The sequence below is a fragment of the Loxodonta africana genome, chromosome 19 (genome assembly GCF_030014295.1).
Source record: "Loxodonta africana isolate mLoxAfr1 chromosome 19, mLoxAfr1.hap2, whole genome shotgun sequence".
Classification (NCBI taxonomy): Eukaryota; Metazoa; Chordata; class Mammalia; order Proboscidea; family Elephantidae; genus Loxodonta; species Loxodonta africana.
The window spans coordinates 44963764-44980256 of record NC_087360.1 but is presented as its reverse complement, the minus strand read 5'-3'; the positions used below and the strand labels follow the sequence as shown (position 1 = coordinate 44980256).

At 39.1% G+C, this 16493-nt stretch overlaps 1 protein-coding gene across 2 annotated transcripts in view; it reads left to right on the top strand.

Annotated features, from left to right (window-relative positions):
• Nucleotides 1-578: 578 nt before the first annotated feature.
• ELP3 (elongator acetyltransferase complex subunit 3) overlaps nt 579-16493 on the top strand; it is a 115758-nt gene continuing 99843 nt past the window's right edge. For both annotated transcript variants that reach the window (XM_064272643.1, XM_064272642.1), the window contains exons 1-5: nt 579-708; nt 4892-4991; nt 8208-8346; nt 14698-14768; nt 15548-15611. In XM_064272643.1, the coding sequence (XP_064128713.1) occupies nt 690-708; nt 4892-4991; nt 8208-8346; nt 14698-14768; nt 15548-15611 (393 nt within the window). In that variant the 5' untranslated portion in view covers nt 579-689. The remainder of the gene's footprint in view (nt 709-4891; nt 4992-8207; nt 8347-14697; nt 14769-15547; nt 15612-16493) is intronic.

Here is a 16493-nt window from a genome sequence, read left to right as displayed (position 1 = left end):
TGACACCGTTCACCTCTGGCACCTACTTGATTCCTGCCTGGTCTCGTCCAGTCTTTGGATTTATATACACCACGCTACAGTTTGTTCCCACGCGGTCATCCCCCTCCCGCCAGCTTCCCTCAAGGTGAGGCATCCTCGGCCCCAAAACCGCTATTTCGTGACCACCCACTTCCACGCTCACTTAGGCTTCCTGGCGCAGGAACTATACAAAGCTTTGTCCCATCGCTGTAGTGCCCAGATCAAGCTTGGTTCTTCATTTTTGGTCCATGAACAAAGGAGATCGTGGATGGACTTCAGGAAAATATTATCCCAAGCCCTGCCCCCAAACTCTGCAAAATTCTGTGTGTTTTTCTGAAAACATATTTATAGATTTCATCATGGTTGTCTATATACACGGTTCAGCTGACATCAGGTTCTAAGCTGCTGCTTGGTTCAGATGCTCCCATCCTACTGGCCTAGATTCCACGCAGGGTCACTTCGGCCCTAGCCTTTCCCCACCTCCTCCCGCCCCGAAGCCGCCTGCGCCGGATAGGGCACGCTTTGTGCGCTTGTCTCCCGGGTAAAGCTTTACGATACATTGACCGTCATTTTACGACAGGTCGGGGTTGCTTTGTGGCTGTCAACTTTCCCGGAGGTCGGAGTTGGTAGCTACATTTATCTGTGGTGGCTGCAATTACGACGGCGTAGAAATGAGACAGAAGCGGAAAGGTGTGGTTGGAGGGAGGTAGAGAAGAAGCGAAAGGGAGGTGGTCGGGAGTGGGCGAACGCCCGGGAGGTCAGATGCTGAGCCCAACTTTTCCCGCGGGAATCCGCTGCCTGATCTAGTCGCTTGCCACATGGGCTCTGTCGATTCTAGCCCCCTGCCTTCTTGTTTTATCTATAGTGTTATTTAAACCTAGGGTCTGCTCCTAGTCTTGCTTGCTTCTTCTCTGGCACTTACTTGGTGTCTTTTGCTTAAAGATGGGAGGAAAAGCTTTATTCTAAGGTGTACTCTTCAAAGGAGTTAACGTGGCCGATAGATTTAACGCCATTTCGGACTCTTATAAGATTTTTTGTATGACATATTTGACTTTTTTTTTTTTAACTATAAGTTAAAAAAGAAAAACAATTAAATCCTCTGGAATTCTTGGATTTTGTGGAACAGTTATGCAATTTTTCTAATTTGTATTGCCTCCTAAATTAGTATAGAGCAATTCCGTCCTTTGTTTTTCAACAGGACGGATTCAATTTCAAGTATTTCTTTTAAAGGTTCTATTCTAATCTCTGTAAACTCATCTGAGCAATTGTCTAAAGATGGTGGCGATCATAATAGCTACGATTTGTTGATATTAATAATTCGTTTTACAGATGAAGAAGCTGAGGTTCAAAGAGTTCAGTAACTTTCGCAGCACAAAATTGTATTTATTGAGTGTGGAGCTGATGGGCCAGGTTCTCTATAGTTCCAAAGAATAAAATTTTAAAAAATCTGCGTCCTTAACCACTATGCTATATTGGCTTTTGGTGTCAAGTGTCACTTATTTTCCTTCCAAGCAACAGCACCAAGTGTATAAGTTACCTCCTGTTGGTTCCTTAAAACACTACCTAGTCAAAACTAATTTGTCATCTGTTCACTCTCTGACTTGCTCCTTCTCCGTCTATCAGGCCAGGTAGCTGTACATTTCTAGCTTAATCTGTCACTAAGCCCTGTTAGGTCTCAGAAATCACCCCTTGAATTTGTTTATTTCTCATTATTCTAGCCATTAGCTTCATCAACAACGAATATTTGAATAGTACTTTGGCTTTCATATACATTATTTAAAGCAATTCTTCCAGTGGTTTTGCTCACACAACCAGCAGGGATTGGGAGACAGAATGGAGCCTGAAATCAAAGTTATTAACTTAAATCTTGTGGGTGTTTTTGTGTGTGTGTGTTTCCCATGTTGCCATTCAAGGGCGTTTTACTTAGTATTGCAGATTGTGTATATTCTTTTTTATTTTCTGAATCATTCTTTGTACTGATAATATACTTATTTTCTTTAAACAGTACTTTCATCTTTTTAAAAAATATATTTTTATTGTGCTTCAAGTGAAAGTTTACAAATCAAGTCAGTTTCTCATACAAAAATTTATATACACCTTGCTGTATACTCCTGGTTGCTCTCCCCCTAATGAAACAGCACACTCTTTCCCTCCACTCTTTCTTTTTGTGTCTATTCGGCCAGCTTCTGACCCCCACTGCCCTCTCATCTCTCCTCCAGACAAGAGCTGCCCACATAGTCTCATGTGTCTACTTGATCCAAGAAGCTCACTCTTCGCCAGTATCATTTTCTATCCATAGTCCAGTCCAATCCCTGTCTGAAGAGTTGGCTTTGGGAATGGTCCCTGTCTTGGGCTAACAGAAGGTCTAGAGACCATGACCTCTGGGGTCCCTCTAGTCTCAGACCATTAAGTCTGGTCTTTTTATGAGAATTTGAGGTCTGCTCTCCTGCTCCCTCAGGGGTTCTCGGTTGTGTTCCCTGTCAGGGCAGTCATTGGTTGTAGCTGGGCACCATCTAGTTCTTCTTGTCTCAGGCTAATGTAGTCTCTGGTTTATATGGTCCTTTTTGTCTCTTGGGCTCATAATTACCTTGTGTCTTTGTTGTTCATTCTCCTTTGCTCCAGGTAGGTTGAGACCAGTTGATGCATCTTAGATGGCCACTTGCTAGCATTTAAGAGCCCAGATGCCATCTCCAAAGTGGGATGCAGAATGTTTTCTTAATAGATTTTATTATGCCAGTTGACTTCGATGTCCCCTGAAACCATGGTTCCTATACGCCCACCCCTGCTACGCTGGCCTTCGAAGCGTTCAGTTTATTCAGGAAACTTCTTTGCTTTTGGTTTAGTCCAGTTGTGCTGACCTCCTCTGTATTGTGTGCTGTCTCTCCCTTCACCTAAAATAGCTCTTATCTACTATCTAATTAGTGAAAATCCCTCTCCCTCCCTCCTTCTGCATTCTTGTAACCATCAAAAAATATTCTCTAAACAGTACTTTCATCTTTTTACTCCCAAATTTGAGCAGTTTACCACTGTCAGTTGCATTTCATTTAAATGCCTTTGCCTCCCCACCAATGCCCTCTATACTTCATTTGAGTGGACAATTGTAAGCATTTATTATGTACCAGCCACTAACCTCTTCTTAACCAAGCCCTGTCAGAAAGCCTTTGTTCTAGTTAGGCAGTGGTCCTTCATACAGAGATAGGTAGTTCCTCTGGATTGCCCTCTGTTTTGCTGGTCCAAATTCTGCCCTTTCTTTGAAGACCCCTGTGCCATTTCTTTCACAGAGTCTTTTTGTACTAATTTACTCTTCCAGTTAATTCTTGATGTACTCAAATCATTGAATCTCTTTTCTCCAAATAAATTCTTATGCAGAACCTCAGTATATAAGCAAATGAAAGTAGAGTTGCTTTGGTTGAAATGAGGGAAAGAGACCACTCTTTTCCTCTCTTTCCCTTCCTCCTCCTCCACCATCATTACTAGCCCTACCTTTGTTACATGGACCCTGAGGCACCTTCACAGAACTCTGAAGTGCCAAGTTACATAACTTGGAAAGCATTTAGCCTTTGATTATAGGTGAACTTTTTTTTTCAGATTGTTTTATATGTGTTAACCTTGCCTTGTTAAGTTAGAGGCAATGTGGTACAATGGAAAATGCATGGAAGTTGTGATGAAAAGACCTGAATTTGTGTCTTAACTGTATTGTTTACAATGTTACCTTAGCTTGCCTTAGCCTCATTTTTCTCATCTGTATAATGGGATAACAGTATCTTCTTAAAGGGTTGTTGTGAGGTTTTCAAGTGAGATAAAATAAATGAAGGGGCTTCGTAACTGCCAGAGCTTTCTCTTCTGTGCTTCTCTCTGATGACTTCATTATCTTTGCACATTACCTTCCACTACAGACAAGACTTGTGCTTACTGTCAGCTCCCAAGCTGATATCCCACACTTCCTGTTACTGGAGAGAGACTGACTTTTTTGCTTTGATGAAAAAAAAGTTCAGATTGACCTAGCTTGGATAAGTGCCCATCATCGTACCAGTCAGCTGTGATTGGGGTGGTGAGGTCGTATAAGAACATGTCAGCTGCCTTTAGATGAGAAGAGGGCACCAGTTGCCAGGAGAAGGTAGTGATGGTAGAGGGACAATATCTTAGTGATGCATTAAGATCCTTAGGCAGGTGTAGAACCCATGTCCCTGCTTTGCGATACTACTTCTGCAGGTACCTGGGTTTGAGTTCCAACTCCACCCTTTGGTAGCATCCTCATGGAATAGGCAAATATCCCTGTCCTAGTTACCGCCCTCTGCTCTGAGAAATAATACATCTAAATTTTCTTCATGAACTCTAAAGTATTATACAAATACTAGTAATTACAGATCTGGAGATAAAAGGAAAATACTATAACTACTTTGGTTCTTTCCTGTGTGTTTTATAATGGAGTATGAAACTAGTTCTGGTTCTTTTACTAGTTAGGTCTTTAACTCTGAGCTGATAACTTAATCTTTTGACACTACTTTGTATGTATGTGCTTTTATAAAACAATACAACAGCTAGGTGGCTGTTTGTAGTAAGCCCTGCTGTTGTCAGCATTTTGTAGGTTCTTCCTCTTCATGTTGGTCTTTACCAGTATCTTTTATGCTAGTTGTAGTGTATGAGCTCCTAAAGTGAACTCTTCCCATATGTATAGATAAAATTAGGTTTGTTTTAAATTAGACCAAAGATATGATCAGAATTGTAAACATAGAGGTTTAGTGTCTTGTCTTTTTGAGCTACTCATTTAGCATACTTGGAATGATTTTGGAAGGAAAGACTGCTTATGAATAAGATTAAAAATCTTTAGTGAGTAATATGATGTTTACACTGTTGAATATTTTCTTTTCAGCGGACCTGAGCCCTGCTGAGCTGATGATGCTGACCATAGGAGATGTTATTAAACAACTGATTGAAGCCCATGAACAGGGGAGAGACATCGATCTCAATAAGTAAGTGGATCTGTTAAGGGGGCAATCTTGTTCTTAGGTACTAGTAGATCTCTTTTATAGATTATCTAACACCAGTTGTCTTCTTTAGGCTTTTTTCCCTATCCTATTAAAAAAAAAAAAAAAATTTTATTTTTTTTATTTTTCTATGGCAAAATAGCCTCATATCCAAATAATGCTATTAACTTCTAAAGTTTATTGGGTACTTACTATATTCCATGCACTGTCCTTAGTGGATTACATGTATTAACTCACTTACTCCTCTCAAAAACTGTCTGAGGCAGGCATTGATAGCACCTTCATTTGAGAGAGGAGTAATCTGAGGCATAGCGAAGTTAAATAACTTGCGGGGGTAAATGACAAGTAATTGGCAGAAATAGGATTTGAAATTGGGCCATCTGGCTGCAGAGCCATGCTCTTATCTTCTGTGCTACACCACTTTACATCCATTTTCTATTCCATACTATTTCAGAGGAAGAAATATCTCTTTGCCAGGAAATCCGCTCCTTTGGGGTCCTTGCTCTAATCTAACCCTTCCCTATTTTAGAACCTCTTTGACACATTCATCTACTTCCTGTCCACATTCATGTTCAGCTTTGACTTTGCTACACTCTCAAATAACAGTGGTCTTTCATCTCTGCATCTATTTTTTTAAAAGCATGTGTTCACTATATGTAAATCTACTCTAATGAAAATACTCTTTCTCCTCTTTTTTAGACCCTGTTCTCTGTTGCTGTAATATTTTACCCTTTCCTTGAAACGCTATGCTAAGTAAATGTTTGCTAAGTGAATAAAGAAGTAAATAATTGTCTCCTCTTGACTATGAAGACCTTGTATTTTACTGATTTTTCTTCCATATCTTTTGCTGTTTTTCATTGTTTTTCTTGGTTACACCCCTAATTGTATAAGTGCTGTCTTTGGATCTTCTTTTTCTTTAGGTCCAGTTAGGGTCTACATTTTCATAATTCTTTCTTCATTATGTTACTCACTTCTGTTTCCACTACCAACTCCCTAGTCCATCCCTTTTAAAACTTAAATCTGGACTACTTTACTAGTTTCCACTTTTGGTCTCTTTTCATCTCTGTGCTTCATTAATTTTCTTTCACCTCAGCTTTTACATGTCACTTCTCTATACAGAAACTTTCAGCATATCCCCAGTGTTTACGGAGTCAAATGCAGGGTCCTTAGCCCATTATGTAAAGCCTTTCAGTCTGGCTTCCACTGAATTTTCTGACCTTAGGAACTTTATACCTTTATGTTGAAAATCTTTTCTGTCAAGTTGGTCTAACCTATATTTATTAAAATATATGCATTCTTGTTTTTGAATCTTTATATAACCGGCCTGTCTGCCCCAGTGTCATCTCTATGTCTTCTTTCTCTCTCTGAGTTCCTTTCTTGAAATCTAAGTATTCATTGTCGTGTGTGTGTTTTATCACTTACACAGTTAGTTTTTGCATACCTGTCCACTAAGTGAAGAACTATATTTTATACCTTCTGATATGCCAAGTACTTGTTGCACATGTTAGGCACTCGTGGGCTTTACATTAACTTTACTTAAAGAACTTGTTCTTTGTCCCTGGTTCCTGAGAGATAACTCTAAACCCTTGGAATTTCCTGAGTAATTGAGGTACCTTCATTATTTATAGGCCTCAGACCACACATGAGAAATTAAGCTAACGACATGGCTCTTGGGTGGGGCTAGCCAGGCCAGAAAGACCACCTCATAATATCAGCTAGCGTCAGGGGAGGTGGACTGATTCAATCAACCATGACTACATAATGAAGCCCCAGTAAAGGCTCTGGACACAGACGTTCCACAGGTTTCCTGGTTGATGAAAGACATTAATGCATGTGGGAGGGTAGTGCATCCCTCTTTGGGACATAGATGCTCCGCTTTGGTAACCCTGTCAGACCTCACCTTATGTGTTTTTTCATTCATGTCTTTTTTCCTGTAATAACACTTTCCATGGGTTCTGTGAGTTGTTCTAGTGATTACCGAATCAGAGGGAATAGTGGAAGCCAGCAGGTCAGAAGTGAGGAGAGGCCTGGGGACTCCCAAGCATGTGGCTGGCATCCTGAAGGGTTAGTAGGAAAACCCTGAATTTGTAGCCAGCAGGTCAGATCGGAAGTGAGAGTGCTGTGGGGAATCCCAAGCTTGCATCTGACACCTTGGGCAGACCTGGCGTTCTTTAATGTGTGAGCCCTGACCTAGGTTAGGATCAGAGGAAGAAGTGCTATATGTGTAACTTGGTGTCAGAACAGAAGTGGCAGAGAACTCGGGATTTGGTATTTTCTACCCAATACTCAGTTATTTTATTTATTTATTTTTTTTTCAGTTAAGGTTTGTTGAAAATCGTGAAAGCACCCTACAGATATTTCTAGGTAGATTAAATTAGAAGACAGGGTGACTGTTAGGGCTTAGCTAGCAGGCGCAAAGAAATGAAAAGCTGATAAAATTATAAAGAAAAGCAAAGGAATTATTAGTCAGGATAAAGGTTACTTTTAGGGTTAGGGTTATGATCAGGAAGGGGCATGCGAGGGACCCCTGCAGTGCCAGTAATATTCTTTTTCTTTACTCATGTTGTGGTTACGTGAGTGTTGCTTTATAACTACTTGTTAAAGTGTATTTTTGTGGTTTATTATATCTTCTTTTCTTTATATAATATTCCCTGTTATAAAATACACAGTTTATTTCCTATTTCACTCTGCATAGCCTTCCTCGATTTTATTTGTCTAAGACAGAGGTTCCAAACCAGAAACCCCCAGGAGACATTTGGCATTGTCTGGAGACATTTTAGTGCTACTAGGGTAAGGGTACTTTTGAATGTAGGCTGAGAATGCTGCTAAACATAATACAGTGCACTTGACAGCCTCCCTCAACAAACAGCTATCTGGTCCTGAATGTCAGTAGTGCTGAGATTGAGAAAGGAAAAGTTTAGAATTGTCTTCTGGGGCTGGAGCAGTATTTTGAACTAGACCTCTGTAGTCCTCTGGTTTCCTTTCTGGTACTCTAGGTTGAGAAGAGGAAGTTGTTCATTCAAGAATTTTGGGTTTTTGTTTCTTCAATAGTCACAGATCTTAAAGCTACTGTTGTCACCGGGCAAAGGGATAGGGAAATGACAAGAGTTAATGGTGTTTTTTTTTTTTAATAGGTCATCCTTTTGGTGACTTGTCCTTGAAACATTGTGATCTTAGTAATGCTAGATGCTTTACTTTCAGGGTAAAAACGAAGACAGCTGCCAAATATGGCCTTTCAGCACAGCCCCGCCTGGTGGATATCATTGCTGCAGTCCCACCTCAGTATCGAAAGATCTTGGTCCCCAAGTTAAAGGCAAAACCCATCAGAACTGCCAGTGGGGTGAGTGTTTCAGTTCCTGAAATAACAGATTCACTGTACCTATTCTGCCAGAAATCCTTGCCTTCATGTAACTACCCTTAGCCAATTTCTTTGACATTGGCCTATATATATCCCTACCATGTTTTATGGGTAAGTTTTGAATTTTTCATAGTAGGCGTTATCTATGAGCTTATCACTTATGAAGATAAATATTTAGCAACCTTTCAAACCTGACTGATACAGCCGGCTTCCGTGACACCATCCTCTGTGCTTCTCCTTCTACATCTGATAATTTCTTTTCTTTCTTTGAGGGCTATTCTTGTTCTGCTTTCCTCTAAAAGCTGGTGTTTTCTGTAATCTTGGGCCCGCTGTTTTTATTAAACCAAACACCAAAACCCATTACTGTTGAGTGTCAATTCCAACTCATAGCAACCCCATAGGATGGAGTAGAACTGCCCCATAGGGTTTCCAAGCCTGTAATCTTTACAGATTCAGAATGCCACATCTCCTGTGGCGTGTGTGGTGGGTTTGAACTGCCAACCTTTTGGTTAGCAGCCAAGCGCTTAACCACTGCACCACCAGGGCTCCTGTTCTTATTAAACCAAAAACCAAACCCAGTGCCGTCGAGTTGATTCTGACTCATAGCAACCCTATAGGACAGAGTAGAACTGCCCCATAGAGTTTCCAAGGAGTGCCTGGTGGATTCGAACTGCCGACCCTTGAGTTAGCAGCCGTAGCATTTAACTACTACGCCACCAGGGTTTCCCCTGTTTTTATTACTGTACGTATATTCTTTGGTAATTTTTCATCCGTTTGAAGTTTTTAAGTATTGTTACGTGCTGACCCCAGCTCTGACCTCTTCCCAACCTTCAGACTCCCATCAAATTGCCTGTTAGACATTTATCCTTTTACTGCCTGTAGAAACTCAGTTTTAATGTAACCAAAACTAATTTAACTTAACCAAAACTAACCTCAAACTTGCTCATTCTTTTCACTGTCCATCTTAGCTCATGGTGTCACCATCTACTCAGTTTTCCCAAAAACGTGAGACACATTTCCATCATTGTCCACGCTTTGGCATTTGTCATTTCTTGTTTAGGCTATTTCAGTCATTTCCCAACTGGTCCGCTTTGTCCTACCTGCACTACATCCATCTTCCACAATGTCACCAGAGTGATCTATCAGAAATGCAAAGCCACCTGTGACAATTTAACTCAGAAATACACAGCTGATTGTAATTCTCTATCTACTGCACACTCTCGCCTCCATGTCTTTTTTCATGCTGTGCCTCTGATAGTACATTGTTTGTTTTTTGTACTTTAGCTGAAAGTTTATAGCTCAAGTTAATTTCTCATTTAAAAATGTATATACATATTGTTTTTGACATTGGTTGCAGTCCCTACCATGTGTCAGCACAGTCTGTTTGATTGTTTTTGAGGTTTGTTTTCTTTTTACTTTGAACACCACCTTTGTTATTATCCCATTATTAATAACAACAATAATAGCCACCATATGTTGACCACCTATTATACACCAGTCACTGTGCTAGGTACTTTGGGTATGTTTTCTAATTTAATTCTCAGAATAGCCTTGAAAGTATCATCTTCATTGTATAAAACAGGAAAATAACATAGTAAGAGGTCTCTGTGATTGAGTCCAAAATCATTGCTTTTTCTACTCTATCAGTAATTTTTAAACTGTATTCTACAAAATTACAGGGTTCCTTGGAAGTTTTTTGGGAGCCACTATGGGGAATAGTAGGAAAGCATGAGAGGAGATCCCATCCCTACTTCATCTTTTATATATTGAAGTTCTAAGTTAAATGTTAGAGCCCTGATGGCATAGTGGTTAAGAGATTGGCTGCTAACCAAAAGGTTGGCAGTTCAAATCCACCAGCTACTTCTTGGAAACCCTATGGGGCATTCTACTCTGGAAGGAGAGTTCTACTGCTTAAAAAGAAAGTTTGAAAACTATTGCACATAGTTTTCTTGTCCTTCACTTCCCCCTACCTTTTTAACTCAGTTAACTCTTACTCATCATAGTTGTTAGCTCTCAGGAAGGCTCCCCTGACTCCCCTGGATTGCTGTCTTTGGACATTCCTAGTGTTTGTACCCGTTGCCATTGAGTCGATTCCGACTCATAGCGACCCTAAGGGTAACGACAACAGGCAGGGGTAGGTAGAGTAGTGTTTTGTACATGCTTCTTAAACCTTGTTGTTTTGATATTGTCTATTTCATGTCTTTCTACACTACTAGATAGTAAGCTTTCAGAAGGCAAAGGCAAAGGCAACAAATTATTATTTTGTAGTCTCAGGCCCCACCTAGTACTGTGTAGCACAGACCTGACCTATAGTACTCCCTCTGTAAAAGGCTGTTGAGTTGAACTGACCTTGTCAGTGGTATATATGGTTGTGTCTCATTTTAAATAAAAGGATTTGCTTGAAAAAGCTAAGATTTCTTGCAAAGTGATTTGTTTTGGGGTGTCTCCAAATTATTGTTTTGTTTAAATTTTAGCTTTTTTTTTTTTTCTTTAAGAAAATTATCACAAACTTACAGAAAAGTTGAAAGTACCCTACAAAGAACATTTTTTTCCTGAGCCATTTGCGAGTAAGTTGCCAACTTGATGCCTTTGAATACTTGAGTGTGTATTTCCAGTGAAAGCACTGGCAAAAAACAAAGCTCCAGGAATTGATGGAATATCAGTTGAGATGTTTCAACAAACGGATGCAGCACTGGAAGTGGTCACTCGTATATGCCAAGAAATTTGGAAGACAGCTACCTGGCCAACCGACTGGAAGAGATCCATATTTATGCCTGTTCCCAAGAAAGGTGATCCAACCGAATGTGGAAATTATCAAACAATATCATTAATATCACACGCAAGTAAAATTTTGCTGAAGATCATTCAAAAGGGTCTGCAGCAGTATATCAACAGGGAACTGCCAGAAATTCAGGCCAGATTCAGAAGAGGACGTGGAAACAGGGATATCATAGCTGATGTCAGATGGATCCTGGCTGAAAGCAGAGAATACCGGAAAGATGTTACCTGTATTTTATTGACTATGCAAAGGCATTCGACTGTGTGGATCATTACAAATTATGGATGACATTGCAGAGAATGGGAATTCCAGAAAACTTAATTGTGCTCATGAGGAGTCTGTACATAGATCAAGAGGCCATTGTTCAGACAGAACAAGGAGATACTGTGTGGTTTAAAGTCAGGAAAGATGTGTGTCAGGGTTGTATCCTTTCACGATACCTATTCAGTCTGTATGCTGAGCAAATAATCCAAGAAACTGGACTATATGAAGAAGAACAGGTCATCAGGTTTGGAGGAAGACTCATTAACACCCTGCACTACGCAGATGACACATCATTGCTTACTAAAAGTGAAGAGGACTTGAAGCACTTACTGATGAAGATCAAAGACCATAGCCTTCAGTATGGATTACTCCTCAAAATAAAGAAAACAAAAATCCTCAGAACTAGACCAATAAGCCACATCATGATAAATGGGGAAAAGATTGAAACTGTCACAGATTCCATTTTACTCGGATCTAAATCAACAGCCATGGAAGCAGCAATCAAGAAATCAAAAGATGCATGCATCGGGCAGATCTGCTGCAAAGAACCTCTTTAAAGTGTTAAAAAGCACAGATGTCACCTTGAATACTAAGGTGCGCCTGACCCAAGCCATGGTATTTTCAATCGAATCATATGTGTGAGAAAGCTGGACGATGAATAAGGAAGACCGAAGAAGAATTGATGCCTTTGAATTGTGGTGTTGGTGAAGAATATCGAATATATTGTGAATTGCCAAAAAAAGAACAAATCTGTCTTGGAAGAAGTACAACCAGAAAGCTTCTTAGAAGCAAGGAAGACGAGACTGCGTCCTACATACTTTGGACATGTTGTCAGGAAGGATCAGTCCCTGGAGAAGGACAGTGATCCACTTGGTAAAGCAGAGTGTCAACGAGACCCTCAACGAGATGGATTGACACAGTGGCTGCATCAGTGGGCTGAAGCATAACAATGATTATGAGCATGGCGCAAGACCAGGCAATGTTTCGCTCTGTGATACATAGGGTCACTATGAGTTGGAACCAGCTGGACGGCACCTAACAAAAACAACATGTTTCCTACAAACAAAAGCCATTTCTTATGTAACCACAATACAGCTGTCAAAATCAGGAATTTATTCTTCAGACCTCATTCAAGTTAATGAGTTATTTCAGTAATGCCCTGTAGGAGCCAGCTCAGAATCACTACATTTAGTTTTCATGTCTCTTTGGTTTTCATCAGTCTGGACATTTATTCCGTCTTTCCTTGACTTTGTTACTTTGACACTCTTAAAGATTTTGGGGTAGTTGTTTTGTAGAATGGCCCTCAACTTGGATTAGTTAGATGTTAGTGTAGTTAGATTTGAGTTAGATAATAGTCAGATGTCTCAATTAGATTCAATTTATGTATCTTTGGCAAGAACATCACCGAAGTGATACTGTGTTCTCACTGTATCCTATCAGATGGCACACAGCCTCAGTACCATTACTGGTGATGTTCATTTTGATCAAGGTGATGTCTGTCAGGCTGCTACTTCATAAAATTATTATTTTTCACTTTGTAATTAGCACATATTGGGGGTACAACTATATAAACATCCTGTTCCTCATCAAACTTCTAATTCATTCATTCATTTATTAACATCAGTGTGGAGTCATAGTTTCCTGTTTTATTTGATGGATTATAATCTGTTATTGTCATTATTTATTTTGATATACAAATTGTTCCAGATTTACCTATGGGAGCCTTTCAAGCTAGTTTCTGCATGTTTTTGAAATCTCTGCATTATCCTTTGTGCGGTTCTAGCTTTTTAGCATGACAAAATATTCCAGGATCATTGTGTACTTCCTTTGCCCCAGCGCTGGAATTAGCCATGTTTCCAAGAACTAGTGCCTTTTAGAGATGAAGAGTATTTACAAACCAAGATTTGTGTACTATGTGTGCTCAAATTAGGGTGTTGCTACTCCCAGGCCCTCTCAGTGAACCAAGCTATAGAATATATGTATACATACACATGTGCGTGTATACATTCATGCCTGTATACACATACACATAATACATTTTCATATATATCTTTTTGTACATCCATGTATGTATGTATAGTGGAAATTATGAGTTCACAATAATACCTCCAGTTCCATTCATCCCACAGAGTTTTAGTTCTCTCCCTTTCCATATTTATAACATCTTCTGACAGTGAAAAACGTAGCTTGCATTAGCTTTAATATATATCATTATTTTACCAACCCTGCCCCCTGCCATGTGTAACTACTGTTCCATCTCTGCCATCACCTCCTTTCTCAGGTTGATGTCTTTCTTATCCCACATGACCTCTGACGGACCCCTCTGAGACTATTTTTCACACAAACTCTGTGAAGTCCAATTCCTAGCTTAATAGTTACTGCTCTACAGATTGAGATCTAGTGTGTCTGTGTGGTGTTTAATTTATAAAGATTAGTGTGTATATATAATTTTATATAGCATAGTTTTTTCTTGTAGAATATTTTAGTTAAACAGTATATCAGAGAGAATAAAAATCATGATGGCTTTTAAAATTATTAAGTCCTTATTTTACACTTAATTTATTGCAAAATATAATACAAATCAGCACATGCAATGAATAATATTGAAAAGGGATCATCCTTGTACCCATTTCCCACTGTCTTACTCATCTAGTGGTGCTATAACAGAAATACCACAAGTGGGTGACTTTAACAAAGAGAAATTTGTTTTTTCACAGTCTGGTAGGCTAAAAGTCCAAATTCAGGGCATCGGCTCCAGGCAACGGCTTTCTCTTCTGTCAGCTCTGGAGGAAGGTCCTTGTCATCAATCTTCGCTTGGTCTAGGAGCTTCTCCGCATAGGAGCCCCAGGTCCAAAGGACGCACTCTTCTCCTGGCACTGTTTTATTGGTGGTATGAGGTTCCCCTGTCTCTGCTGGCTTCTCTCTTTTATATCTTGAAAGAGATTGGCTTAAGACACAATCTAACGTTGTAGATCTCATCAACATAATTGCTGCTAATCCGTCTCATTCACATCATGGTGATAGGATTTACAACACATAGAAAAATCACGTCAGATGACAAAATGGTGGACAGTCACACAGAACTGGGAATCATGGCCTAGCCAAATTGATACACATGTTTTTGGGGGACACAATTCAGCTCATGATACCCTCCTTAAGAAATACAGCATTATTAATGCCTTTGAAGCCCCCTGTGTGCCAGTCTCTGATTGCATTCCTTTCTCTGCATACCACTCTCCAGCATTGTGTATTAATTATTCCATGATAGCTTTTTAATTAATCTTTTATAGATTGCTGTTGTGGCTGTGATGTGCAAACCCCATAGATGTCCACACATCAGTTTTACAGGAAATATATGTGTGTAAGTATGATGATTTTGATAAATTGTGTGTGTGTATATTTTAATTGAATTAAGTCTCCTGGAGTTCTTGATGAATGCATGCTGGTAAAAACTTCCATTTAATGAATTCATAAGTTAGTTTTTTGAAACAAGTAGCCATTGATAGGATATTTCAGTAATTTAAAAATGGAACATAAAAAGGTTTTAATTTATTGTGACACATAAAAAATGCATAGGTTATAGAACTTAAAACAGTGGACATTCTATTAACAAATGAAACATGGGAATATGAGCTGTCTAAATTCTGGTAGTCAGAAATTTAAAATGAATTTGGTTTAGAAAAGTATCGAGATGGAAGGTTATCCATATAAATAACTTTAGACTGCTTACATTTAGATATTAAGAAAAATTAGCAGAGGAGTATACATGAATCTAGGTGGAAAAGTTAAAAGGGAGAAAGATTTCCTTGAGTGTGATTACCAAGAGAGCGCTATGAGTATCAATCTAAACTTAAAAGAAAACTTAGTACCTTTGATTTGCCCCTAGAAGCTTAAACATTTAAAGTTATAGCGACTGCAGTATTTTGAAAGTAAACGTGATAGTGTTCGTTCATATATTTATCTTGTTTACTTGTTAGTAGAATATACATTAGTTTCAGGTACTGCAAAGGTAGACTCTTCTGCAAGGATTGCAAAATGAAACTCTTTTATTTCAGGATTTTATGGAGACTATGATACTTCAACTAGACTGTTGAACTAAGTTTTGTATCTGACATCTTAATTTGTTTGTTGTATTGGCAGATACTGCCCTGGTGGTCCAGATTCAGATTTTGAGTATTCAACTCAGTCTTATACTGGATATGAGGTAAAGTAATCTAAGATTGTTTGATGAAATGTTACATCATACTTTTCATGATGTAACATTTCATCATAAAAGTGTGATTTTACAACACTTGCTTTCTTGAAATTTTTATTTTGTATTTTTTTCTGAATACAAAAGTTGTCCATTCACCAAATATTTGCTGAGTGTCTGCAAGTGCCATCATTCTAGCCACTGGAGAAATACAACTTTAAACCTTACAGCAACCTTTTGAAGGTAGACACTATTATTATCCCAGTTTTATAAATGAACAAACTAAGGCATAGAAGGCTTAAACAACTGCTAGTAGTAAGTGACAGAGCCAGATTTTGTCTTTCCTGCAGTGCTCCTCACCTCTACATTGTACTGCCTCTTTAGCAAGGAGCAAAACAAACAAGGTCCCTGGTCTTACGGGATTTACATTCTAATAATGGAAAATGGATAATAAAGAAACAAACAAGTATCAGATATGGGTAGTCCTCGACTTACGATGGAGTTCTGTCCTGGCTATACTGTCTGTCATAACTTGGTTCTGACGTAAGTCAAATACCTCCAGTTTTTTTTTTTTTGCTTTTTGTTATTCTTGCCTTGTGTTATCAGTATCTTCATTACATACAAACTTCTGATATATTTTAACCCATACATACGTATATTAAAAAAAAAAAAAAACACAAATCATAAAAATTTACTGCAAAGATGAAGCGCTGGGCAGTATTGGCATTTTGTGAGTTGCGGTGATATCCCCACTTGTGGAAGGCTCTTGATGATCTGGGTTACCCCCAGGAATGGGGACAGCATTTCTAGTCAGAAAATTAGTGACAGTTGTCTGTGTGGTCCTTTTCTTTTTTTCTTCGTGTTATTTTGTGGTAATATCTCACTGCTTCCCAG